Source organism: Lissotriton vulgaris, chromosome 8 (assembly GCF_964263255.1).
Source record: "Lissotriton vulgaris chromosome 8, aLisVul1.2, whole genome shotgun sequence".
NCBI classification, from domain to species: domain Eukaryota; kingdom Metazoa; phylum Chordata; class Amphibia; order Caudata; family Salamandridae; genus Lissotriton; species Lissotriton vulgaris.
Window position 1 is genome coordinate 1,207,274,584 of NC_141696.1, and position 26,442 is coordinate 1,207,301,025.

Here is a 26,442-nt window from a genome sequence, read left to right on the forward strand (position 1 = left end):
CAGCACCGAAGATCAGCCCTCCAGCATCTCCACGATCTGCGTGGGGCCCTTCTGCTTTTGCGTGCTCACCGCGCTGTGTGGCTACTAGCCGGCTGGCTTGTGGCCTTCTTCACGACGCCCGACGACATCACTTCTGCTGGTCTGGTTGCTCCAGACTGGCCCTTGCTTCCTTCTTCAAGAGAGGCACCCCGGACCCTCCTGGTCCACTCCAGACGCCATTTTAGGTCCACCGCGTGGGCTTGAATTTGCCAAGGCTTTGTTGCCCAATCCTGGGTCCAGCGACGCCGACAGCTTCCATCTTCGTGGGACAGCTCGCTCCTCCTTCCTGGTCGCCGACAACGCCTCCTGGTCCGTGAGATCTTCGAGCACAGCGTCACCCACTCACCTAGTCGAGGTGGCTACCATCCGGTGCCCTCCTGGTGCCCACTGACTACTGGCTAGTAGTCTCGAACTTGGTCCCCTCTGCTTTCAGGTGTCATCTTCCATCGATCCAGGCTTGGATCCACCGAACTTTCTTCACTGGTCGCCTGCCAGCAACTTCTTTCTTCCAGGCTCCTGGTCCGGCAACGAGGATTCCCGACGTCTTTTGAGCACTATGCAGCTGCAGCCCCTGGGCTAGGTAACTTCGGCATTTCGGTGCCCCAGCATAGCCTCACTATCCAAGGGTCAGGATCCACTTTCGTTTTCTCCCTACCAGGTCGGGTTCGCCCGAGAACACTAACTTTGCAAATTCTAGCTACCATAGACTTTGTCCCGCATCTCGCGTGAGAGTGCACACACTGCACCCGAGTCCCCTGGGTCTCCTAGAAGTAATCTAACGATTCTATAGTCAAGTCCTAGCGATTCCAAAGCCTATTAGTACTGTACTTACCTGCTAGTAATTTCGCATTCCACTTTCAGAGTATATGGTTTTCCGTGCCCCTCGGGCATTTGTATATACTGTGCTAACTTAAGTATTTTCGTAAGAGTTTTGGTTTGTGCTTAGTACCCTGTCCTCATAAAGAGTACAGGGCTGTTGTGATTCTTAATAAATATCTTGTTTATTTTCATAACACTTGTGTGGTGTCCTTTCACTGGGTATTCAAGGGGTATATGTGTGGTAAACAGCTGGCTTAACACGCCCTCTCGAGTCTTTAGCCTTAGACTGCTCGTATCCACGCTACTAGGATAGCTGGTCTATAAGGTTGACTTACAACCAATCATCAATAAGGGTTGCTGGACTGATACATAGTGTTCACTAGAATAGTGAGCACTGCATATCAGGCCACCTTCTCACAGGGGGCATGTAGATGATCGGAGGACCTAGTAAAAGATCATCGTTGGTTCGTTGTTTCGAGGGTAATTAAGGGTAGAGCGTAGAGGGTGTTCTAACAGGACACTGATTCGATGTTTCGGATTCTTGTTTCCGTTTGGCTTCCTCTCTCTCCTTAATTTCTTCTTCTAATTTCCTAGCAGCTAGGTGGGCTGCCTTTCGTAGCTCTTTCTCTAATCTAATTTCGTTTCTCTTTTTACGTTGTTCGGTTTCTTTGCGCCACATGCCGAGACTATCAAGCATAGTGGACGTTGTCTTATTGTTACAAAGGGCTGTTTCTAGCGAGCTTATCTTATCTTCATCGAAGGATCCTGTCAGTGGCCACTGTCTTTTCTGATCCTTTCTCGTATATTTATGCCATAGTTTGCTATAGGCTATGGCGATTAATCCATGCTTCATGAACATGTCCTTATTAGGGGTGCCTTCCAGTGTAGCTGGATGGTTCATCTCTAATAAGCGGTCCGGGCTGAACCAACTACCAATCAGTGGGGAGAAGATAGGCATGACAGATTACAACGGGGGCAAAGGTCCGCACTACCTATCCTTTCACTACTTGCAAAGACTAGACAGAATATTTCTATTCTTCGTTATTTGCAAGCAGAGAATATCTCAAAGAACCAATATCGAACAGTCAATGTTCGGACAATCAAACAATCAGTGGGGAGAAAGAATAGGCACGACTGGTTACAACGGGGGACAGAAGTCCGCGTTACCTACCCCTCACTATCTGCAAAGGAAGAGAATATTTCTATTCTTCCTCGTTTGTAGACAGAGAGAATCTCAAGAGAACAATCCTCGAACAAACAATGTTCGGGCAAACAATCAATCAGTGGGGGAGAAAAATAGGCACGACGGGTTACAACGGGGGACAAAAGTCCGCGTTACCTACCCTTCACTACCTGCAAAGGAAGAGAGAATCTTTCTATTCTTCTCCGTTTGCAGACAGAGAATCTCCAAAAAGAACCAACAATTCGAAGAGTAATACTAGTATTTTCCAAACAATCAAACAATCATTTTGCAATTTGTCGTGTTACACAACCTTACCCGGACCGCATGGACAGTTTCTTGTATTCCGAATCCAGCGCCCGATCGTCCTCTATTCTCCGTGACTGTCGCGGCACTCCTGATGGTTCCCAGTCAGGACCGTAGATCACTCGAGAGAGGTCTGTTCGGAACCAGTGAAGTTCGGATGATCGGCTGCCAGACGAGGGTCTATTGGGCAGGTGCACTCCTGATCGTTGCCGTCGTTCACTCTGTCGTCAGGACCTCTCCCACTGGATCCACGTGTCACTGATGGGCCCCACGATTGGGACGCCAATTGTGGAAAAAGGTATGGCCGATGTTGATCGAGAACCTTTTTAAGTATTGCCCTGCGCTAACCTCCTCTCATACCACTCGAATCTTACAAACAAAGAGGCAGGCGCTGGAGACTGGAAGGCAGGAAACAGAAGTTTTATTCCGACGGAGCAGAACACGTCAACTCAGACAACAGGGTATCTTCTCGAGGTGCTCTAACCGCATCTCTGAGGCCTGGCCTCTTATACACAGGTTTATGGCTTTATTGCATGAAACACATCTTTGTCAATACTTTGATGTACGGAAAGACATCCTCGGAATCCCCGCTCCAAGCCCGTTCCCACACACATTTACAGTAAGAGTTCCCACCCCGGTCACAACAGGTGATGATTGTCACGCAGCTGGGCATTCCGCCGATTCCCGGAATGCATGTGGTCGATCGGATCTCATGGGGTGGGGGCTTTGATCAGTTGTGGATCCTTTGATGGGGGAAGCTTCCTACTGTATGGGGGCAATAAACAGCATCCGCAGGGCCAGGTGGCGGCCTGGGAACGAGCAGGACAATCGGGCACAGAGGAAAGGGGGTTTTATCAAAGGGATACGGGATCATGAAAGGGATGGAGGGAGGTGTTGAGCTGGGAACAGGATGGGGTTCTGAGGCAGGGTTGCGCTGAAGAGCGGTTTTATGGCCCGAGCATGTGAGAGCGGGGGCTGTCAGCGTGCGGGGGATGTTTGCGAGGTTAGGAGGGATAGAGAGAGAGAGAGACGCGCTGGCTATCGGCAGTGGGCAGAGAGGCCATGGCATTCAAAATGGCTGCCGCTTACGCGCACGGATGAGCCTAAAATGGGACAAGATGGCGCCGATAATGTTGATGTCGCAAACTAGATTTTAACATGCCCTTAGTACCTAAGGAACCATATACTAGGGACTCACAAGGGTAACCCAGTAACTGTGAGAAAGTGCCATCTTTCTAGCATGGTATGCCCCCACTTTTTGCTGAATTGCTGATGTGCTTTGACTGAGTGTGCCCTGGACCTCTGCCAATCAGGGGCCCAGGGCCTGTGTTCCTTCCCTAAAAACTGTGTACATCAGTCACCCCTCTAGCTGGGTGCCCTATGCCAGTGGTGTGGGCACAGGTGCATTATCCTTGTGCCCCTACAGTACCCAGGGCCATTCCTGGGTACTGTAAGTGCAGTGATGCCATTAAGAGTATATGGTGCTGGGAGGTTGTCATTACGAACTCCACAGCACCATAATGGCTGCCCTGAAGACTGACAAGTTTGATATCAAACTTCTCAGCACATTAAACCCACACTGATGCTAGTGTGGGATTTAATGTAAAATGCACTATAGAGGGCATCTTAGAGATGCCCCCTGAAACCTAACATACAATCCATATCCTGTACGAGAGGCTGCCTAGGCTGCCACACAGCAGACATGTTGCTAGACCCCTAGGTGGAGAGCCCCCACTCTCCTGGGCCTGCTACAATGCACATCCTGGGCGAAGTGCTAGGTCTCCTCCCCCAGGATGGGCAGGGGGAAGCTTCAAAGGCATACTGCCTTTGTGAGCTTCTCCAGGCCACTTGTTGTACTCGGCAACTGACCGCCACTCTGGCGGGAAATCTTAAGGGACGGACGGGGGTGCCAGCCTCTGCCAACCACACCCCTCAGGTGGGGGAGGCGAGGTGAAGCACTTCTCCGGGCTCTCGCCATCTTGAAGATGGGGAGCCCTGCCCAATCGGGACTAGGGTACTGCCCCCCTCCCACGGGAGAGGAGCAGGGTAGGGTGTGTACTCACCCCCGGTCAGGGACCCATTGGTCCCTGCCCTTACCCTACCTGTAACGACCCTAAACTTAGTATTTAGGGGCACCCTGAACGTTCCTTCAACAGTTCCCGATACGAAATCAAGAAAGAAGATCAAGAAGAAGACCCGCTGTGCAGCTGCTAACAAAAGGATGACACCAACTGACTTGGCCCCAGCCCTACAGGCCTGTCGATCCTTGAACCTGTTCCTGCTCCTGCTAAATCCCGGTGACTCCTGCGAGCAGCAACCTTAAAAACCCTGGAGGACCTGCCTGCCTTGACCCTCTGAAAGACTGGGACTCCCATGAGCAGTGGCTCTGCTCCAACAGCAATACCCCTGGTGCCAGCCAGGAACCGCGAATCCAGCTTACTCTGGACCCACCGTCCCTGGCCTGTGCCGGAGTGACCCAAGACCACGAGGACGTCCCCCCGGCGACTGGGACCCGAAGTCCAGTGCCCAAAGACCCTCCTCGGCGAACCGCCTGCAGCCTCACAACCAGGGACCCCTCCAACCACGACCAGCAGAGGGTAAGATTTCCCGACATCAAGACACCCCTGCACCCGGTGCCCCACGACCCCCTGTGCCCAACTCCTGTGTGCCTACCTATGCTCCAAGACCCCAACTTACCTCTCGAAGTGTTGGTCACTCCGGAAGATCCTCCGTCCCGAGCCTGCAGCCCTTTTCCACTTTTCAAGATCTCAATTGAATAACATTGAACGCCCGACTGCTCAAAAGCACCCTGTACCCAGCCGCCCGAGTGCCCCTGGCAGTGCAACCTTGGTCCTAACCTACTTCCCCATTTGCCCTGAGCAAGTGACCAGGAGCCCAGCTCCCACTGCCGCGTGGCCTGCTTGCTAGCCGCCACCAACCAAAAGGCCCCCTGCCTCTCATTGGATAACATTGGGCCGAACTACCTCTGCACTGCCCCTGTGCCACTGAGGGTGTACCAACTGTACCTACCCGACCCTGGGGGACCCCTGAGTCTATGCCCAGAACCTTAACTCTGCCAGTCAAGTACTTACCAAAAAGCAGATAACTCACTTTCCTTCCATAGGGTAACGTTGACTGATTTCTCTCCCAAATTCTTCTAAGTGTGGAGTTTTGAAACTCCCAAATATTCCTCTAAAATTAACCGAACAACAAATTTCCATTAACTCACCTGTTATCAGGGGAGACCTCAGTGCTGCATCTTTTAGCCCAGCACCAACCCTGAAAAGTATGTTTAACCGTACTTACCACTACCTTGTATTTTCTTCCATTCGAAACCATTGACTGTTTTTCTGTGAAATTTCTTTTAAGTGTCGATTTTTGCAAACTACAAATATTCTTTAAAAATCGTACCAACTGCCAAAACGTAATTACCTACCTGTTTTAGATAGGTCCCAGTGCTGAACCTAGGAGTCCAGTACTGGATTACAAAAGTAACTAGAACATACCTTGCCTGCAAATTGATTTTCCTTCCATAGGATAACATTGGCCGTTTCAGTGTCAACTTTTAAAATACAATAATATTCCTTAAAAATCAGTATTGTAACCAAAACGTTTTTACTTAACTGTTTACAGTACATGTCCTTAGACTGAATCCAGGATCCAGTCTGGTGGTTAGAAAAGTAATCTACAAAGTAATCAATTGCATTTAACTGAAAATTCCCATTGAGCTCAATGTTGCATTGTGTTTGAAATTGTGTTGCCTATTGCAACAAACTGTAACTATTGCATTCCACAAGTCTAATGCCTATTTAAAAAGTATGTAACTGGAAAATGGACTAAAATCTGGGGCACATGGAATGAATACAGGGGAGGTATTTGTGATCCACCAGTAGATAATGAAAGTGATGACTCTGGACTGGAAGAGGAGTGAGGGGTGGTGGGTGGAGGGACGGGGCTTGATTAAAACTGTGAACAACTGGGATGATAATGTAGATATTCTACGTGCAGAACTGTGTATTGACGAAATGAGGATTTGTACAGATTCGTTATGTATAAGACTGATTCACATTAATGACAAGATGAAAATAATAAAAAGTAAAAAAACAAAAAGTATTTAACTGAAGTAACTCATTCTGAGAAAGTATATTTTGATACATTGTTGGTTCTAAAATAAAACCACTATATCTTTTGATACAAAACAGTTTGCCTAGAGTTCAGTTCTTGAGTGTGTGAGGCCATTTGCTGACTGAGTGTGTACAACAAATGCTTACACTGTCCTCTGATACTGCCTTACTGCTCGACCAAGCTACCACTTTAGAGAGTAAGGTTAGATCTAACTTTAGACTCTGCCAAACCTCTGGGGACTGTGGACTCTATACAACTGTACCTTACTTTGGTCCAGTATATATAGAGCCACTTTCTCACAGTCACCAATCTGGAGTGTACCAAAAGTACATGCAATCAATTTAGAGAGGCAGCAGCTAGGCTGGGGTCCTGGTTAGCAGGGCCCCAGCCAGACTAAAGTCGAAAAACAGTAAAAAACCAGCAAAAAGTAGGGGTAACCATAGTAGGCAGATCCTACTCTCCTACGCATATTATGGCCTATGTCCATCAGTTCTCCCAGTGCTCATCAGCAAGAGTACCCACCCACACCCGCCAAAACCTGCAGGGGTTGGTAAAGTGCAAGTTACCCTATTCTTTGATTCTCAAAATACTTCTTTAGGCAAGTGTTGAGGCACCTCTAGTGCCACACATTGTGTGTGCCGCTCATGCAGCTGCCACAAGCAAGAGCGGCCACGTCTGTTCTACCAAGTTGACCCTCCTCCATCCCCAATAATATTTCCCTTTTCTGATATACATATTTTTAGAGGTCAAAACCCTCATGTGTTAATGGTGGTAGGAGTCGCATTTAAAGGGAAAGAGTAAATGTATACTCAAGGGATTAGTCCGATAACGTTATGAATAGAAAAGCGACAGAGAAACTTTAGAAGAGAGTAGGCCAGATCAGATGCCATCTTTTCGAAACAATTGCTAGGAAATTGCTGGGAAGAAATGTGCACTATTTAGTTTGTATTGTTTAATGTAAAGTGGCTGCCTGAGAATGTTAGTATATTCAGTACTGCAGTTGTAGAAAATTCAAGTACATGGCAGACCTGCAGTAATCTCTTAAACTATATATGCTCAAAATTAGGATTGTGAGATATGAGCGCATTTTGCACACCGCGCTGATGCCAGATCAATGGGGAACCCGTCTGGTTGAGGTTTGAATCAGGGAATTAATAGAGGATAATGGAGGGGTGGCAGTAAAACCTATCTTTGTGCAGCACATGCCTCAGGACCTGCGCCATCACATATTAAATTGGGACTTCACACCTATCAGAGAAGCATGGTTGTCCAAGGACGAAGTCTTCACTTTATCTGTCCATAGACAGGGTGTTATCGTAGTTAAAAAGTGAGGGCAATACCTAATTCTAGGAAATATATTTTAATTTGAGTTATTTTCTGGCTGACCGGGGTCTGGCGCTGGCATACGTGATTTTCGAAGTAATGACATGGCTGTATGATATGTTGACCAATCATATGGAAGCAGGGAAGCAGATTAGCTACAAATGAACTATCCAGTAGCTACACTAACTTGAAAGTACATTATTTATTGTGCTCTTCTTTTTCTATCTAGGAAGATAAGCTCCTACTTGAAAGCCAGCTCATCCTTGCTACAGCTGAACCTTTATGTCTTGAGCCTTCAGTTTCTGTGACCTGCACAGCAAATCAACTGCTATATAACAAGCAGAAGATGAATACCCACTCTATGAAACGGTAAATAAAAGTGCATTTCTCACATCTTTGACACTTATGCAGGAGTGTGTGGTTACAAATAGATAAATCAGACGTTTTTTTTATTAATTTTAGCACAGAACGTAGCTTTTGGCAGTAATTTGGATTTCGACTCCCATTTTTGCTGTATCGGGCAAGATGGTAGTTTCTGTTCACCTATTTAATGGCAGATAATGCTTGTCAGATGAAGTTTGAATTTTCGAGTAAGATTTTGGTCCTTCAGCCAGGCATATTCTTCAGTAAACACAAACTTTAATAATGCGAACAATTTCTGACTTGATTTACATTTTAATTGTGATGAATCCTTTCCCAAAGCTATTGTATTTTTTGTATCCTTGTTTGCCTGAAGCCTGGTCCTAATGGAAGCTATTTTGTCTGTCTCCTCTCCACATGGCAAATGCATGCTTGTTGCATGCTTTTTTAATGAAACTGTGTCAGTGTGTCCCCTAAACATTGATTAGCACTACCAAAAGCCATCATTTAAAATGCTACTTAAAAAAAAGTTATAATTATCTTTGCTTATAGTATTGTATGAGGTACACATAAACAGACAACATTTTTATGTAATCATTATACACATTTGTGTTTTAAAATGTCCTTATGTTTTACTCACAAAAAATACAGTGCTCAGTGAGATGCAACAGCTGATAAAACAAGAGAAGCTAAATAAAAATGTAAATGCCCAAACTGCAGTTCCTTGGGATACTCTGATTAGCCATATAAGCATTTAAGTGTAATATATGTTTGCAGATAGCAGTCTGTCCCTCTAAAAAATCTAATCCAGTGCATTTAAATGGAAAACTAAAAAACCTGAACCAAACCACCTTTGTCTATCAGAATGTTCAAATTGTTTTGTAATTAGTAATTAAGTAATGAGCAAAAGACTTTGTATCTGCTGCCCTGGAGCCAGATACTTGAAGCAGTTTGGTCTTGCTGGAACTGTGGTGCTTTGGACATTTCTTGATTAAATATTTCTAAGATCCAATGCAGAATGGAACTCGGTTATTGTTTTACAACTGCTTGGATCCTTGACACCTGAAGCTCTGGAGGAAACATTTCTAAAGTTTCCATATTTTATTCTGGTGCCCAGTCACAAGAGTACACTTCCAAGGCCCCAAAGACCTTAGGGGAGAGGGTACTTGGAGACTCCCAGAGTGTCAGACAGAGGCCATCAGCACAGACCAGTCTGAGTTCAGCTGCCATTGGCCACCTGGACACTTCCAGGAAAATACCTATTGCAGATTGTTGTGTGCTTGTAGCCACATAGGAGTCAGCCAACAGATCCTAGGAGCCTATTTATTTGTCCTCAATATAGGGGGAGAGCAGGTTCAGTCCTTCATGGGCACAGAGGGCACAGGCAGCTTGTCCAATCCTCTTTTGATCCTATAAAGGCCTAGTAGGTGTTTTCCGAAGGGTTCCTGTGGTTACCCCATTTATACATGGCACTAGCCAGTGGGTGGTGATGTCTCCTGGATCCTCCCTAACCAGTGGGGTAACAGTTCCTGTTGGCAACCCTATCCACTTTTTAGCACTTCCTGTTTCCCCTATTGCAAACAATCTCACAGTGCCCCTCATTCCCAAAATCCAAGATGGGGAAACCTTTATCCTCTTGTGCAAGACTGTGCCTAGCCAGTGTGGTCAGGATAATGAACTGTCCCCTAATATGTGGCCAATCAAAACCATTTCTTGGGGGTAATTTTTCTTCCACTGGGGTTTGTACCATCTTGATTAGGGGTACAAAGGCTTGAGCCTTTCCATGTGTAACATAACATATCCCTGTCACAGGGAAGGCCCCTTTGAAATATAATCCTAGACCCACCCAATCTGGTCTTCCTGCCAGGACACGAAAACTCTGCTCCACTGCCAGGCCATTGTCACTCCTAATTCAGGCTGAACAGTTGCTGGAGAGCTATTGAAAATTATTCTCTGTAAACTGGCCTGTTGTTGCAGCTATCCCACCCCCACCCCCCACACTTTCTGCCCCTCTTTTAGATACTAGATGCTGATTTTCGACTCTGACAGTGCACTGAGGTCTGGTTAGTTTTTTTGCATGAGCAGATATGCCCCTGTGATGTCCGGTTCTATTACTGGATATTGCAAGTGAGCAGGGAAGCCATCTTAAGGGGTGTGCTGGGCACTGGTCAGAAGGAGTTCCCCCAGCTACACAATGGCTTCACTGAAACATATGTTTGATATCAAAAACCTCATATTAATAAACCCACACTGATTCCAGTGATGGATGTATAAATACATGCACCCAGAGGGTACCTTAGAGGTACCCCTTGAAACCTACCAGCCCTCTAGTGTATTAGCTGACTGGTCCAGTCCAGCCTGCCACCACAGACGACTATCAGACCCCGGGGGGGAGAGTCCACGCTCTCAGGAAGTCAGGAACAATGCCTGCTCTGCAGGGAGGTATTTATAAGGCTGGTAAATTGGCATTCCAAGGCGGGGAGCTTCAAAGCCCCACCACCTTTAGTATGCAAATCTGGTGTCCCTCAAGAGGTGAAGGGATGCCAACCCCCCTGACCAGGGCCAATTTGGTGCCAGGACAGGTGGGAAAATTAGTAGTCAGAGAGGTATGTTTGCTCTCAGACTAGTTCTACCCCTAAGGGGGGATACCTGTTGTGAATATGGAATGTAAGATTCTGCCATTTAGGTGATGGCAGAATTAGGAACTCTGGGACACAGTTATGCCCACACAGGAAGTAGTTATATGGTGGGGCGTAGTGACCCTAGGGGTAAGTAGCCCATTGGCGAGTGCCCTACACACCCCTAAGGACACTAAATGTAGTATTTAGGGGAGCCCCTGGCTCCAGGAAGTCGGTTTCCTGCTGACCTGAGAAGGTGGTCACCGAAGAGCCACGAGAAGCAAGGACTGTGCAGAAGCAACTGACATGGCGCTAACCCTGTCTGCCTGTCTGCTGTTCCCAGCAAATTGCACTTAAGTCATCTCGTCCAGCAGCTGCTATTCCTCCAAGAACCTTGGAGGACTGCCGGCATTCAGCAAAGACCCAGGAACTCCAGCGGAGCTGCTTCCTTGCATCCTGCAGGCACTGCAAAAGAATTGTGAGGACTCTGGATCACCGCAAACCCGACACTAGAAAGCACCACTGCACCCATGCCCTTTGCCCAAGTAGAAGTGGACCAATGGTACCAGCGTGGTCACCTGACCCTCCAGAGACAAAGCCCACATTGGGTTTGCCCACAGTGGACTCACTGATGCCGTTGCAGATTCTTTGTGCAGGCCTCCTCAACAGCGAGCATATGGGGTGACCTGTTGGTGCTGCCTTGGACCTTGCCTCTTACTTACCTTAAGTCCAGGAGATTGGTCCTGTAAGTCGCTGTAGAGTACTGGCAGTACTGCCAGGCTTTGGAGGATCAGCAGTTTGCAGGGTGAGACGACTTTGGTCTTTTTTCACCCCTGAGGCGGAAGCCGGGGGAATCTCTGCTTTACCTTTGTAAATTACAAAAAGGAACACTAACGCGTGATTGACTATTATTCACGTGTTTTAATCATTGTATATATATTAATTGGAAGCTTTTAAAAATTACCAATACCTCGGCGCGAGAGTTGCTTCGCACCGAGGCTGCCCCAATTAGCTGGCCGATTGCACCGCGACTGGATACAGACGCTGGGACCTCACCCGACTCTCCTTGGCCGCCATATTGCGGAGGTAGGGTTAGCGGTCGAGCTGGTCGAACCCTCCCATTTTTCCCGTCCAATCATGATTATAAGAACTGGCATACCCCGTCCTCGCAGCGGGCGGGCGCAGCGGGCGCGCCAAAGGCAAGCCCGTCTGCGCCCGTCCGCGCCCGTTCCGGGCCGAGGGCCCAGACCCCTGGTCCAACTCCCATAAATCGCCAGCTGGTCTATACTAAAGCATCCTTGATCAGCTCCAGACCACCCATAGACCCGGCTTGCACATTATTAGATCTCACCAACAATGCTAAGACATCTGATCATAGTTGCTCGCACTGTCAGTATACAACATCTAACAATTGGGATAGACCCCGCCCCAAACCACATACTCATACAATGGTAAATCTAGCCCTCATTAATTCAAGGTCTCTAGTTAAACATAGTCACGAAATAGCTGATTTAATAACTGACTTTAAGTTAGACATTCTCTTCATAACAGAGACATGGACTGATGACTCATCCGAACCAGATCTGGTTATAGCAACACCGGCTGGTTACAAATCCTACAGACAAGATAGACCTATAAAAAGGGGAGGCGGACTTGCCATTATAGCTAGAGATAAATTTGAGGTCTTGATCGAACATATCCCAGACACCTCTTGCGAAGCCCTTCGATATTCAATAAAACTCACTCCCCTATACAACTTTAAGGGACTACTTCTATACAGACCTCCAGGAGCCAAGTCTGCTTTCTGGCCAACTTAAGTTCAATACTAGAAACCCTGGCACTAGAGAATCCTATCACAGTGTTGGGTGATTTGAACTTTCATCTAGATGTCAAAAACGACCGAGATACCCTAACTCTCATCTCAGATATGCAGAACATAGGCCTTACACAACTGTTCACCTCACCCATGCACCGATATGTGCTGAATCAGCTCTAAGTTTCCTGTTGCTCAGGTACCGAGTTTATAAAGATCTGTGTTCCAAATAAAACGGTTACTCCATTATTCATATGTATTTCATTTATTCTTCATGAAATTATTTTCCAAAAATTATTTTCCATTATTTCACATGAAAATCCAATGCATTTCGGCAGTCGAAATGCATTGGATTTTCATGTGAAATAATGGAAAATAATTTTTGGAAAATAATTTCATGAAGAATAAATGAAATACATATGAATAATGGAGTAACCGTTTTATTTGGAACACAGATCTTTATAAACTCGGTACCTGAGCAACAGGAAACTTAGAGCTGATTCAGCACATATCGGTGCCCGGGGGGTCAGCTACACCCAGCTTGGTATAGCTGCTATCAGAGGTTTGAATTATATCTCTCCAGACGGGGAGAGAGCCCCGGAGGCACGAAAACAATACAAATCTTTCAGTTGAAACAGCGGTGCTCTACCCTACACTTCTAGCACCTCACCCATGCACCAGGCTGGACATATTTTAGATGGGATCTTTTCTAATGCCCATGGTCTACAGATTTTGAATATCCTACCGATGACCTGGACAGATCATTATGTAGTACTCTGTACCATGACCAAAACTAACCCTGTAAACAAGGCAATCACAATGACCCATCAGGGCCCCGTTAAGGCCTGGCATAATATCAAACAGCCCGATCTGATAAAACAGCTCGATATTACCCGCCCGAGTATACCTGATGATTCAGCTGTAGCAACACAGCTGTACCATGACTGGCTGAGTCAGGCCACAAATCTCCTCGTTCCTACCAAGACAATCTCAAAGAATAGATCTGCTCCTACGGCACCATGGTACACAGATGAACTAAAAACACAAAAACAACAAAATAGACATTTTGAAAGGCAATGGAGGAAGAATTATGATCAGGCAGGTAGGATACGCTACAAAGAATCTCTAGCCGTCTATAAAAGTATGATTATAGCTGCAAAAAAATCCTTCTACTCAGACCAAATAGAGCAAGCCAAACATTCAAGCCGAAAACTTTACGAAATCACTAAATCTCTTTCAGGCCATATCCAAGACCTAACACCACCACCATCACAAACCTTGTGTGATGCATTGGCAAATTTCTTCTTTTCCAAAGTAGATGACATCTACCAGGCTTTTTCCCTCAAATCAACTAATATTTTACATACCCAAACAGTGCCTTCCACCTTGAGAAAATCCCAAACTCCAATCTTCCCGAGTTTTAAACCAGTAACGGATGACCAAATATTGAGTATTGTCTCAACTATCAAGTCAGGATCCATACTAGACCCTTGCCCATTTTCGGTCCTCCCTCCAGTGATGGACTCAATAATACCGGTCCTGACACAGGTATGTAACTCCATACTGTGTTCAGGAAACTATCCTCAGTCCTTAAAAAATACACTGCTCAAACCTCTCTTGAAGAAAGCAGGAGCAGACAAGACTGAGTAAAAAAATTATCGACCAATTGCCAGCTTGCCTTTTCTGGCCAAAGTGGTGGAAAAGGCCATGAATATTCAATTATCAGAATATATTGAGAGGCATAGTTTACTGGACGATACCCAGTTTGGATTTCGGAAACATCATGGGACAGAAACGGCTTTAATTAAAGCCGCCGATGATGTGCGCCGAATTAGAGATCTTGGCGGAACGGCAGTACTGGTACTGCTAGACCTCTCGGCAGCTTTCGACACGGTCGACCACAAGATCTTGGTCGATCGTGTCGAGAAGATGGGCATTTGCCACACAGCCAAGGAACTCCTGGCAACTTTCCTTTCTGAGAGAACTCAGGCCGTCACCCTAGGATCTTACCAATCTGCTAAGCTGACGCTGCCATGTGGGGTACCTCAAGGCTCATCCCTGAGTCCGACACTATTCAACATCTACGTGTCGGACCTTGCTAATGTCATCAAAGCACATGGGATGGGCCTTACCTCATATGCTGACGACACGCATTTGGTTCTGGCCATAAAGGGAGACGGACTAGAAGTGGCCCAACGTTTTCAGAGGGGTATGACGGAGATAGGAGACTGGATGGCAACTAATTGCCTGAAACTTAATTCAGAAAAAACTGAAGTTGTGATATTTGGCCCTCTCTCACCAAACTGGTCAGCCCAATGGTGGCCAGCTAGTTTTGGAGCTATCCCCAAACCAGTACCCAAGGTAAGAAATTTGGGTGTCATCTTTGATGATGGCCTCAATTTCATGGACCATGCAAATAAAGTGGCTTCCACAGCCCACTATAAACTTCGCATGATCAAAAAAATCAGCCCTTACCTTCCAGTGGCGGCTATTAAAACTTTAGTTAGCTCCCTGGTTTTATCATCACTGGATTACTGTAACGGACTATTTCTGAACACACAAACCAGAGTCCTGAGAAAATTACAGTCAGTGCAAAATGCCGCAGCTCGCCTGGTTTTTGGAATCCCTAAATATGTGTCCACTATAGATGCCATCTCGCGACTTCACTGGCTGACGATCCAGAACCGGATCAAATTCAAGTCACTATGTATTGTCTATAAGACACTTAACGGACAAGGCCCACACTCACTGAGGGAGCAACTGATACCATATCAGCCTTCCCGTCAACTCGGGTCTTCCAACAGCAATCTCTTAGTGATTCCACGTGTCAAAACAGTATCTTGGGGCGACCATCGTTTTACGGTTGCGGCACCAAAACTGTGGAACACCCTTCCGCTGGACATTAGAACCTGCCCAACGCTGCTCCAATTTCACAGGAGACTCAAAACGTGGCTGTTTACTCAATAACTTTACAGGGTAAATTCAGAGAACTTTAATTTCAGCTAGACCTCTGCAAACAACCAGCGCCAAGACTCCTACGGGTATATGCCGCGCTTTACAAATGGCAATAAATAAATAAATAAATAAATTGTTGAGAATAGGTGAACTGGCTGACGAGGTTGGCGCCAAGTCAGTTGCTTCTTCTTCAGCTCTTGCTTTTCATGGCTCTTCAGCCCTTCTTCTTCTTTTGGTCCTCAGAATATGGGTGTTAAGGGGGTGTAGGGTAGTAGCCACTAGGCTACCTACCCCTGGGGTCTCTACGGCCCCTATATGGCCACTTCCTTTAGGAAATGGGCATAACCCTGTCCCAGAGTTCCAACGTTTGCCAACACCAAGATGGCAGACTCTGAAATGTCGTCTTCAATTAAGATAGCCCACCTTAGGGGTGGAACTATCCTGAAGGTGAACACGCCTCTCTGACTACTAATTTTCCCACCTTATCCAGTCCCCAAATGATCCAGTGTAAGGGGGGATCCATGTCCCTGATTCGCATAACTTTTATTTATTTTTTTAAACAAATGTTATTGCCATTTGTGATAATACAATCCGCTTTCGGCAGGCTTGGTAATATTGAGTAATACAGATACATCGTATATTAATCCTCTAGTCAGGATAACACCGTAATAATATGTAGCATCTCGTGTAGGAAACATTTGAAATAAGGAGACCAGCCCTACCTCGAAACTACTTCCTTTCTCAACTGCTGCATAACGGGCCATAACAAGCAGCTCTCTCCCATGTTCCCATTTCCCATCATGGTCGTGCCCTGGCGCTTTTTATCCTCAGTGGGGGAGATACTAGCTCTCCACACCTTCTTGGGCTGTACATTACGGCTGGCCACAAAGTCCCATCACCTCAAATTTGTCATAGTCTACATGTACAGGCACTAGCACCCCTCAGGATAAGAAATATTTAGGGGGTCCCAGACAGTCTCCCAATTGAGGGGGGATCAGGATTCTGCAGGGTGTGCACCAATGCCTCCCCAGCCCAGGCAATATCCAGTGATACCCAGCCCTGGCATAGAGTGTAGAAAAGAAAGAATAGTCATGGTCTCCCATGTGTTGTCAGCACCAGAAGTGTACTATCCCCATTCCCTCTGCCGAGCAGGGAACACGCGAGCCACCCGGAGGGTCGGCGAATCCTGCAGAGTGGATGGGAACGTTCCAGGACCGGGTCCGCTACATAATTATAGTCCCCCTTCAAGATGATCGAACCCAGCAAATGAGGGGCCAGCACCCGAGGAAAAAAGTAAGGAAAGAACATTGTCTGGTCCACATTCGGGCCTTATATGCTACCTATGGTAATGTCTTGTCCATCCAAGCGGCCGGTAACTACAACATAGCGGCCAGCAGGATCCAACACTAGCCCCGTACATTAGAAAGGGACCCCTGGGCGCACCCATACCATTGCCCCTCTCGCATAGGTAGAGTAAGTAGTAAAATAGGCCTGCCCTCTCCATCTGCGCTGCAGTGCTGCTCTCTCTTTGGCAAGAAGGAGGGTCTCCTGAAGGAGCGCTATCTGAACCCCTCCTCTTTTAAGACAGGAAAATACTTTGTGGTTCTTAGCTGGGGTATGCATCCCCCTAATGATCCAAGTTATTATCTTGTAGGTTATGGGTGTAGCTATTGCATGTGTGAGGTTAAAATCATGGGGCACCACTCCTCCCCAACATCCCAAGCACAGTCTCACCTTTCCCGCTGGTAAAACAGGAGACACTTACATAGCGCACAAACCATTTACTCCCCTCCCCCCCCCCCCCACCCCCCTCCCCCTCAACAGTCAAACAACAAACTCCCACACCCCATGGCAAGCAGGTAAATGCCACCCATTCAAACAGGCAACCAACTTGCATGCACTCGGGGATAACCCCACCAAAACTGCAAGGACATTTGGGGCTGGGGGCCAAAAAGGAGCATCCCGCCTGGCTTCTCACCGTCCAGCCATTTGCAAATAGGAAAGAGAAAAAAAGAAAAGGCGAGGGGAATATAATAATCCCCCCCCCCCCCGGTGTCCCCACCCTCTTAGCAGTGTATCTCAGAATCATTGGAAAGCACCTTGCATCAACTGACATAAGTCTTACAGTGCAGCAACAGTATCGGGTGAGGTCCTCTGTCATTCCAGGAGTACAGTTGGTAGATTTTCATCAGAGAACTGGCACCATGCGTTAGATTCGATTCCTGGGCAATGTCCTCAGCCAGCAATGAGGGTGGGCTTGTCCCTCTTCCACTCAGCACGGCCACTACCTCCACTGCTCTCCGTTGTTCTAGTTGCGCTTCTCTGCCTGGCGGAGCTGCCCCATGTGGAGCTCCAACTCGTCGTCTTGATCTTCTCCACCTGCCTGTGTGGCTCGGTAACTCTCTGCCAGTACTGGCCTGTGGATGTGTCTCAAGCCTGTCACACACTTCCTGTAGGGTTTGGAAGAATTGCCTCACTTCCTGGGACACCACCCTTAGTCGGTCCGGAAATAACATGGCATAGCTCAATCCCATTTGAAGTTAGCGCTGCTTGGCCTCCATGAATGTAGAGTTTTGCTTCTGGACTTCTTTGGTGAAATCAGAAAAGACCATCACCTTGTTGTGGTCTACTCCGATATGCACTTTTTCTCTAGCCTGTGCAAGGATATGGTAACGGTCTCTATAACAGAGCAGTCTAGCAACTATCGGTCTAGGAGGTGCACCCGGCTGTGAAGGCCGAGCAGGGACCCTGTGCGCCCTTCTCCAGGGAGTAGGATGAAGAGAGGCCCTCCACTGCCACCTCCTCACACAGCCACCTTTCCAAATAGGGCACCATGTCCTTCCCTTCAGTGTGCTCTGATAAACCTATGATGCTGACATTTTTCCTCCATGATCTGTTTTCACTGTCCTCTGCTCTGACTTCAAAATGTGTATGGAACGTTAAGGTTTCAGAATGAGGTTTTACCCTAACTTTAGAGAATGCGAAAAATGGGAAAATTTCTGGAAACTAAATGCCTTTCATACAGAGTAGGTGAGATGTCTCTAACTTGCCTGGTCACGTTTTCTGGTGCTGGTAGCTGAGCATTATACTTAATTTCTGATGGAAGCGGGCGTTAAGAACAAATTGGGGTTGACCTAAGGTAGTTGTATTTTATGTATGCGGTTCAATTCTCCTTGAATGTTTAAGAGCACAAATCAGTTATGGGCAGGAATTATTTGTTTTTATGGATGTATTTAGCAATTCATATTGCGCTCTTACCTCCACTACCACAGTGACATTTGGGGGTTTTCATTTAAACTCATAGGATTACATAATGTAACAAGGCAACCATTACAGCATAAGGCCGTTCACTGTGGAAGTCTAGTGTTCTCTCTGAAGCATTGTTATGACATCGAAGTTGCCTTTTATCACCCAAAATGTTGACTAACATTTGCTTAGATTTTAGGAGGATGTTCATTTAGTATAATACACTTTTAGTCATTCAACCAAGGACACTTTTTGTGTGTGAACATATTGACAGTGCTGGATGTTTTTAAATAGGTGTGTCATCAACATATTGGTACGTGGAAATTCCTTTATCACACTCAACAGTTACATGTGCAGATGGAAAAGTGCAGCGGCTAGTATCGATCCCTTGGAAATTCCATAAGCAATACCAAAACATGACCCTGTTTTTCTTTAAAAATATAATCTGGATGTTGTGTTAAAACCGAAATAGAATGTCCCGATCTAATTTTCTTTTCTCTGTACTTGTCAAATATAAATACTACATGCCCTGCTTATTCAGAATTCCAAGCTTTTGTACTTGGCCTCTTAGTGTGTTGCACCTTTTTCTGCTGTGAACCTTTCATGCTTTTCTATAGGTGCTTCAAGAGATACTCAAGGACCTCTCTAAACAGACAGCAGGAAGTTTCTAACTGTCCAACTCCACCACAGTTGAAACTTCTGGAATACTTGCAGAAAAGAAAGGACAGAAAAATCGTCCCTCCACAGTTAGATCTAAAAATTTCCAAAGCTGGGAATGTAAGTATGATTAAGAGAACATATCAAGTTGTTGTGTGGAATTTTTGATTTTCATGTGTGCCTCATTGTATTTGCTTATATTCTGCTTTACAGTGTGTCGACATGTGGCAGCAGAACGCTTGTCACTTGACTGTACCATCAGAAGTAGAGGTACGTTCAGATGCATAATATGTTTGTCTGCTTTTAATTGTAATGATACGAGATCTCACTGGAAAGTTGTCCCAAATTATGGAGCATTTTTGGGAGCAGTTCATGTATTACCAAAACATCCCATGCTTTTCTCAGGCTGGCCTTTTTTTATCGTTTTTTCATACACGGAGCCAGGTTCCAACATTTCTGATCCTTTGCTTAGTCATGCAAATGTTTTCATATTTGGATTAGGATTCAGCTAGTACTAGCTACTGAGGGTCATAATTATTCTGGAGCATCTCAGAACCTTTTGGTCTTTTAAACAATGACAGAGGGATCGTTTTCATTCAAGTATTCTACCTTAGATTTCCAATAGTCACCTTTTAGCATTCACCCTTCATGCAACACTGCACACAGATCCGCACACACCCAATGGCTAGATCACTAAAAAGATCTCCGACAAAGTGACCCTTCGAGGGACCCGTAGGGCATTGCAGTGCCGGCCCCATAAGGAGCATCGCCCTGTGATGAAGCATGAAATCCTTCAGGTTGTGTGAGGCCATTCATTGAAAGTCTCACAGACTCCTTCCCATCCTTCTATAAATGACTCATTCCTTTTTCTCACTCTCCACTCTGGAACAGCGACTCTCCTTAGTGACAACATATTGAATGCAAACAATCATGGAGTAGGCTGTGTGTAGACACTTTCATATAATTAATTAGTTAAAATACATTGGAAGAATAAATAAAAGGGCGGGCAGTAGACCATATTAAGATGAAAACAGTCAAAGAATAGGCTACATATAGTCATTTTCATAAAGTTGTCTAAATGAAGTGTTTTATGACAGTGGGGTAGAATAACTGATATATAATGTTTTATGGCAGTTAGCCCTATTAAAATAAAGTGCACAAAGGTTTATTGGACGTTATGTGAGGTTTATTTATGCGACGCCACTCTGTACGGCAAGCGAAACACACTTTTGCATGTCCCACAGATGGTGATTCATTGTTCCTTCCTTAAATTGTTTGTCTAAAAGACAGGATAGTGGGGTAGGTCCGGTACTTTACCTTGCTAATGGCCTTTCTGAAAAGTATGTTTTTGAGGAACCTGGTGACTACATGATGTTGCTTGCCCAGCAGGCAATAGATGTTTGAATGACAACAAGACCAGATACCTAGCTGATTAATACGATTTCTTAACCACTTTCTGCTCTCAGAAAAAGCCCAGTGCAAATCTGCATAATTCTAATGTTTTAGTAGGCTTTGAAAGCTTCACCCGAATAGACTTGTGGTTGATTGTGTTTACTAGTCACACGTGACTTCTTTTGTTGAAGTTATGTTTGTCTGTTGAAAAGGAAATATTTTTTGCAAGTTTGTTCAACAGTTTCATAGAGACCATGTGGCCGATTCGTTTCCTATAGATCTTCAGCTCCTTTGAGACAGAGGACTGTGGTGAGGGTGGTAGACAAATAATTTTTCGTTGAAACCAGGCTAAGTTTATTTCCTCCCAATAGTAAAGCTTTAGTGCATTTTTTAGTGTATACACACATTTAAGAAACGCTGATTTTAGTGCCATTTGTTGCTCCCATTAAATTAAGTCCAAGTATTATCTGCACTGGAGTTTTGTGGGAGTCTAAATAACGAATGATGTGTTTTGCTTCGAGTGGTGATAAAGAATGGGCCACCTTTTTCTGGGAATGCTTCTCTGTATGCAGAGGTGATAATGAACTTTGCTTTGAAAATGAGATAAGTGATGGGTTTCTAGTCTTTTGGAGTAGACCTTGAGAGCCGAAGAGTAAGGAGATGATTTTTGGTTTTAGTTAGCTCAACTGGAATAAGTTATCATCTCGGCTGTCTAGCCATACTCCTCGATATGTATGTTTATTTTGTTTGATAAGGTGTCGTTCTCTTTGGTGCCAAGCTTTATTTTTTAGGTCTCGCGTGCGTTGCAGCGCAAAACGCTGCTCTGCCTCCAAGAGAGACTTTGTAGGAGAGGACTTTCAGAAAAGGGCTTTAAGCCCCACCCCTCATTTCCATTGATTGGCGTCACCGTTTATGGTAAACAGTGACCTGCCATTGGAGGGTTTTCTGTTCACGCCCTTTGTCATGAAGACATTTCTTATCAGCTTGTTTATTTAAAAAAACTGATAAATGTCTTCTCGAGAGCCGTGGAGGAGCATGCACCAGGCATCCTGCAACCACGCTGGTTTCCCGCCTGGAGCTTGCTCCAGTCAGCTCTCTCATTGGTCTGTCAGTGTCCAGCTGCCAGAGGGCCCCACAGAAGGAAGTGGCTACGTGTCTCAAAGGAAGATGCTCTGAGAAGGCGGGGCAGAGAACGCCGTGTAGTGGAGCTGCAGGTCTGTGCTGAGACCCACTTTGTGAGACTCAGCTGCTCTGCAGGCAAAGACGGAAAACACCGGCTTGTTATATAAATGGCTCTGGAGATCGCCTAAATGGTAATAGGAAATGTGCCCGGGACAGCCTTCCTCCCAAGGCCACGACTCACAGATGGAAAAAAGCTGAAATATTTCCAAGGAAACTAACTGTCAACAAGGTCAGCGCTGCGGGGCACTGCACCAGCCTGCGAGGATATTACACATCGAGGCTGGAAAGGCTGGGGGGAGGGGGGTATTAGATACCCCGCCACACCCACTATACACCTCTAGATGCCACAACTTACCTGGAGCAGGCAGGCCTTGCATGCATCCCTCGATCACAGCTAGAAATTTTTATTTACCCACACTATACACGAATGGCAGTTTGTGTGCATGTGCGCCTTTTTGTCGTGGTGTGTTTTGTGCATGTCTTTATCCGTGTGTCTCTCACTGTGTGCATGTCGGTTTACCCAACTGTCATGTGTGTTTGTATCCGTGTGTGTGTGACATTGTGTGTGTGTCTGTACCCATCTATCATTGTGTCCATCCACATGTTTCTCTATTATTGTGTGCATGTCTGAAACATAACAAAACATAACAAAACAAAAACATAACATAACAAAACACAACACAACACTACACAACCTAGCCTAACACAACATAACACAGCCTAACACAACATAATAGCCTAGCACAACATAACATAACAAATCATCGCATAGCATAACAAAACAAAACATAGCATAACAAAACTTCGCATAACACAACAAAGCATAGCATAGCAAAGCAAAGCACAACAAAACATAACATAGCAAAGCACAACAAAACCTGAAGTAGCTTAGCATAACAAAACACAACAAAACATAGCATAGCATAACAAAACACAATAATACATAGCATAGTATAACAACGCACAGCAAATCATAACATAGCATAACAAAACACAACAAAATATAGAATAACAAAACATAGCATAGCATAACAAAACCATGCATAGCATAACAGAGCATAGCAAAACAAAACATAGCATAGCATAACAAAACCTAGCATAACAAAACATAGCATAACAGCATAGCATAACAAAACACAACAAAACCTAGCATGGCATCTTAAAACATAGCATAACATAACAAAACAAAGCATAGCATAACAAAACATAGCCTAGCATTACAACACAAAGCATAGCATAACAAAGCATAGCATAACAAAACATAGCATAGCATAACATAACAGCATAGCATAACAAAGCATAACAAAACATAGCATAACAAAGCATAGCATAACAAAACACAACTAAACATAGCATAGCATAGCAAAACAAAACATAGCAAAACACAACAAAACATATCATAGCATAACAAAACCCAAAAAAACAGCGTGGCATAGCATAACAAAACATAGCAGAACAAAACATAGCATAACAAAACACAACAAAACATCGCATAGCATTACAAAACATTGCATAGCATTACAAAACATTGCATAGCATTACAAAACATTGCATAGCATTACAAAACATTGCATAGCATTACAAAACCTAGCATAGCATTACAAAACCTAGCATAGCATTACAAAACCTAGCATAGCATTACAAAACCTAGCATAGCATTACAAAACCTAGCATAGCATAACAAAACATAGCATAACAAAGCGTAGCATAACAAAGCATAGCATAGCATAGCATAACAAAACATAGCATAGCATAACAGCATAGCAAAACACAACAAAACATATCATAGCATAACAAAACCCAAAAAAACTGCGTAGCATAGCACAACAAAACATAGCACAACAAAACATAGCACAACAAAACATAGCACAACAAAACATAGCACAACAAAACATAGCACAACAAAACATAGCACAACAAAACATAGCACAACAAAACATAGCACAACAAAACATAGCATTACAAAACATCGCATAGCATTACAAAACATCGCATAGCATTACAAAACATCGCATAGCATTACAAAACATCGCATAGCATTACAAAACATCGCATAGCATTACAAAACATCGCACAGCAAAGCATAGCACAACAAAACATAGCATAACAAAACATAGCATAACAAAACATAGCATAACAAAACACAACAAAACATAACAAAAAACATCGCATAGCATTACAAAATATCGCATAGCATTACAAAATATCGCATAGCATTACAAAACATCGCATAGCATTACAAAACATCGCATAGCATTACAAAACATCGCAAAGCATTACAAAACCTAGCATAGCAAAGCATAGCACAACAAAACATAGCATAACAAAACCTAGCATAACAAAACACAACAAAACATAACAAAAAACATTGCATAGCATTACAAAACATAACAAAAAACATTGCATAGCATTACAAAACATCGCATAGCATTACAAAACATCGCATAGCACAACAAAACATAGCACAACAAAACATAGCACAACAAAACATAACAAAAAACATTGCATAGCATTACAAAACACAACAAAACATAACAAAAAACATTGCATAGCATTACAAAACATCGCATAGCATTACAAAACATCGCATAGCACAACAAAACATAGCACAACAAAACATAGCACAACAAAACATAGCACAACAAAACATAGCACAACAAAACATAGCACAACAAAACATAGCACAACAAAACATAGCACAACAAAACATAGCACAACAAAACATAGCACAACAAAACATCGCATAGCATTACAAAACATCGCATAGCATTACAAAACATCGCATAGCATTACAAAACATCGCATAGCATTACAAAACATCGCATAGCATTACAAAACATCGCACAGCAAAGCATAGCACAACAAAACATAGCATAACAAAACATAGCATAACAAAACACAACAAAACATAACAAAAAACATCGCATAGCATTACAAAATATCGCATAGCATTACAAAATATCGCATAGCATTACAAAACATCGCATAGCATTACAAAACATCGCAAAGCATTACAAAACCTAGCATAGCAAAGCATAGCACAACAAAACATAGCATAACAAAACCTAGCATAACAAAACACAACAAAACATAACAAAAAACATTGCATAGCATTACAAAACACAACAAAACATAACAAAAAACATTGCATAGCATTACAAAACATCGCATAGCATTACAAAACATCGCATAGCATAACAAAACATCGCATAGCATAACAAAACATAGCATAACAAAACAAAGGATAGCATAGCATAACAAAACAAAGGATAGCATAACAAAACATAGCATAACAAAACATAGCATAACAAAACAAAGGATAGCATAGCATTACAAAGCATAGCAAAACACAACACAACAAAACATAGCCTAGCATAACATAACATAACATAGCATAACAAAACATAACATAGCATAACAAAACATAACATAGCATAACAAAACATAGCATAGCATAGCATAACAAAACATAGCATAACAAAACATAGCATAGCATAACAAAACATAGCATAGCATAACAAAGCATACCATAGCATAACAAAACCTAGCATAGCATAACAAAACCTAGCATAGCATAACAAAACCTAGCATAACAAAACTTAGTATAGCAAAGCATAGCATAACAAAACAAAACATAGCTTAACATAACAAAACATAGCATAGCATAACATAACAAAACACAACAAAACAGTGCATAACAAAACATAGTATAGCATACCAAACATAGCATAACAAAACAAAACATAGCATAACAAATCACAACAAAACATAGCATAGCATAGCATAACAAAGCATACCATAGCATAACAAAACCTAGCATAGCATAACAAAACCTAGCATAGCATAACAAAACCGAGCATAACAAAACGTAGTATAGCAAAGCATAGCATAACAAAACGAAACATAGCATAACAAATCACAACAAAACATAGCATAGCATAACCAAATACAACATAGCATAACAAAACAGCATAGCATAACAAAGCATAGCATAACAAAACATTGCAAAACAGAGCATAACAAAGCACAGCAAAGCATAACATAAAACATAGCATAGCATAACAAAACATAGCATGGCATAGTAAAACACAACAAGACAGCATAACAAAACACAACAAAACATAGCATAGCATAACAGCATAGAAAAATAAAACACAACATGGCATAACCAAGCATAGCATAACAAAACATAGCATATCATACCAAAACATAGCATAGCATAACACAACAAAACACAGCATTGCATAACACAACAAAACATAGCATAGAATAACAAAACATAACAAAACATAGCATAACATACAGCATAACATAACAAAGCATAGCATAACAAAACACAACACAACATAACATAGCATTACAAAACAAAGCATAGCATAGCAAAACATAGTATAGCATAACAAAACATAGCATAACAAAACAGCATA

The 26,442-nt window shown here is 44.0% G+C and overlaps 1 protein-coding gene across 4 annotated transcripts in view; it reads left to right on the forward strand.

The window, feature by feature from the left end:
• SUPT20H (SPT20 homolog, SAGA complex component) overlaps positions 1-26,442 on the forward strand; it is a 447,817-nt gene that overhangs the window by 157,823 nt on the left and 263,552 nt on the right. For all 4 annotated transcript variants that reach the window (XM_086935080.1, XM_086935082.1, XM_086935081.1 and 1 more), the window contains exons 11-13: positions 8,022-8,161; positions 19,402-19,561; positions 19,655-19,711. In XM_086935080.1, coding sequence (XP_086791206.1) covers positions 8,022-8,161; positions 19,402-19,561; positions 19,655-19,711 — 357 coding nt within the window. The remainder of the gene's footprint in view (positions 1-8,021; positions 8,162-19,401; positions 19,562-19,654; positions 19,712-26,442) is intronic.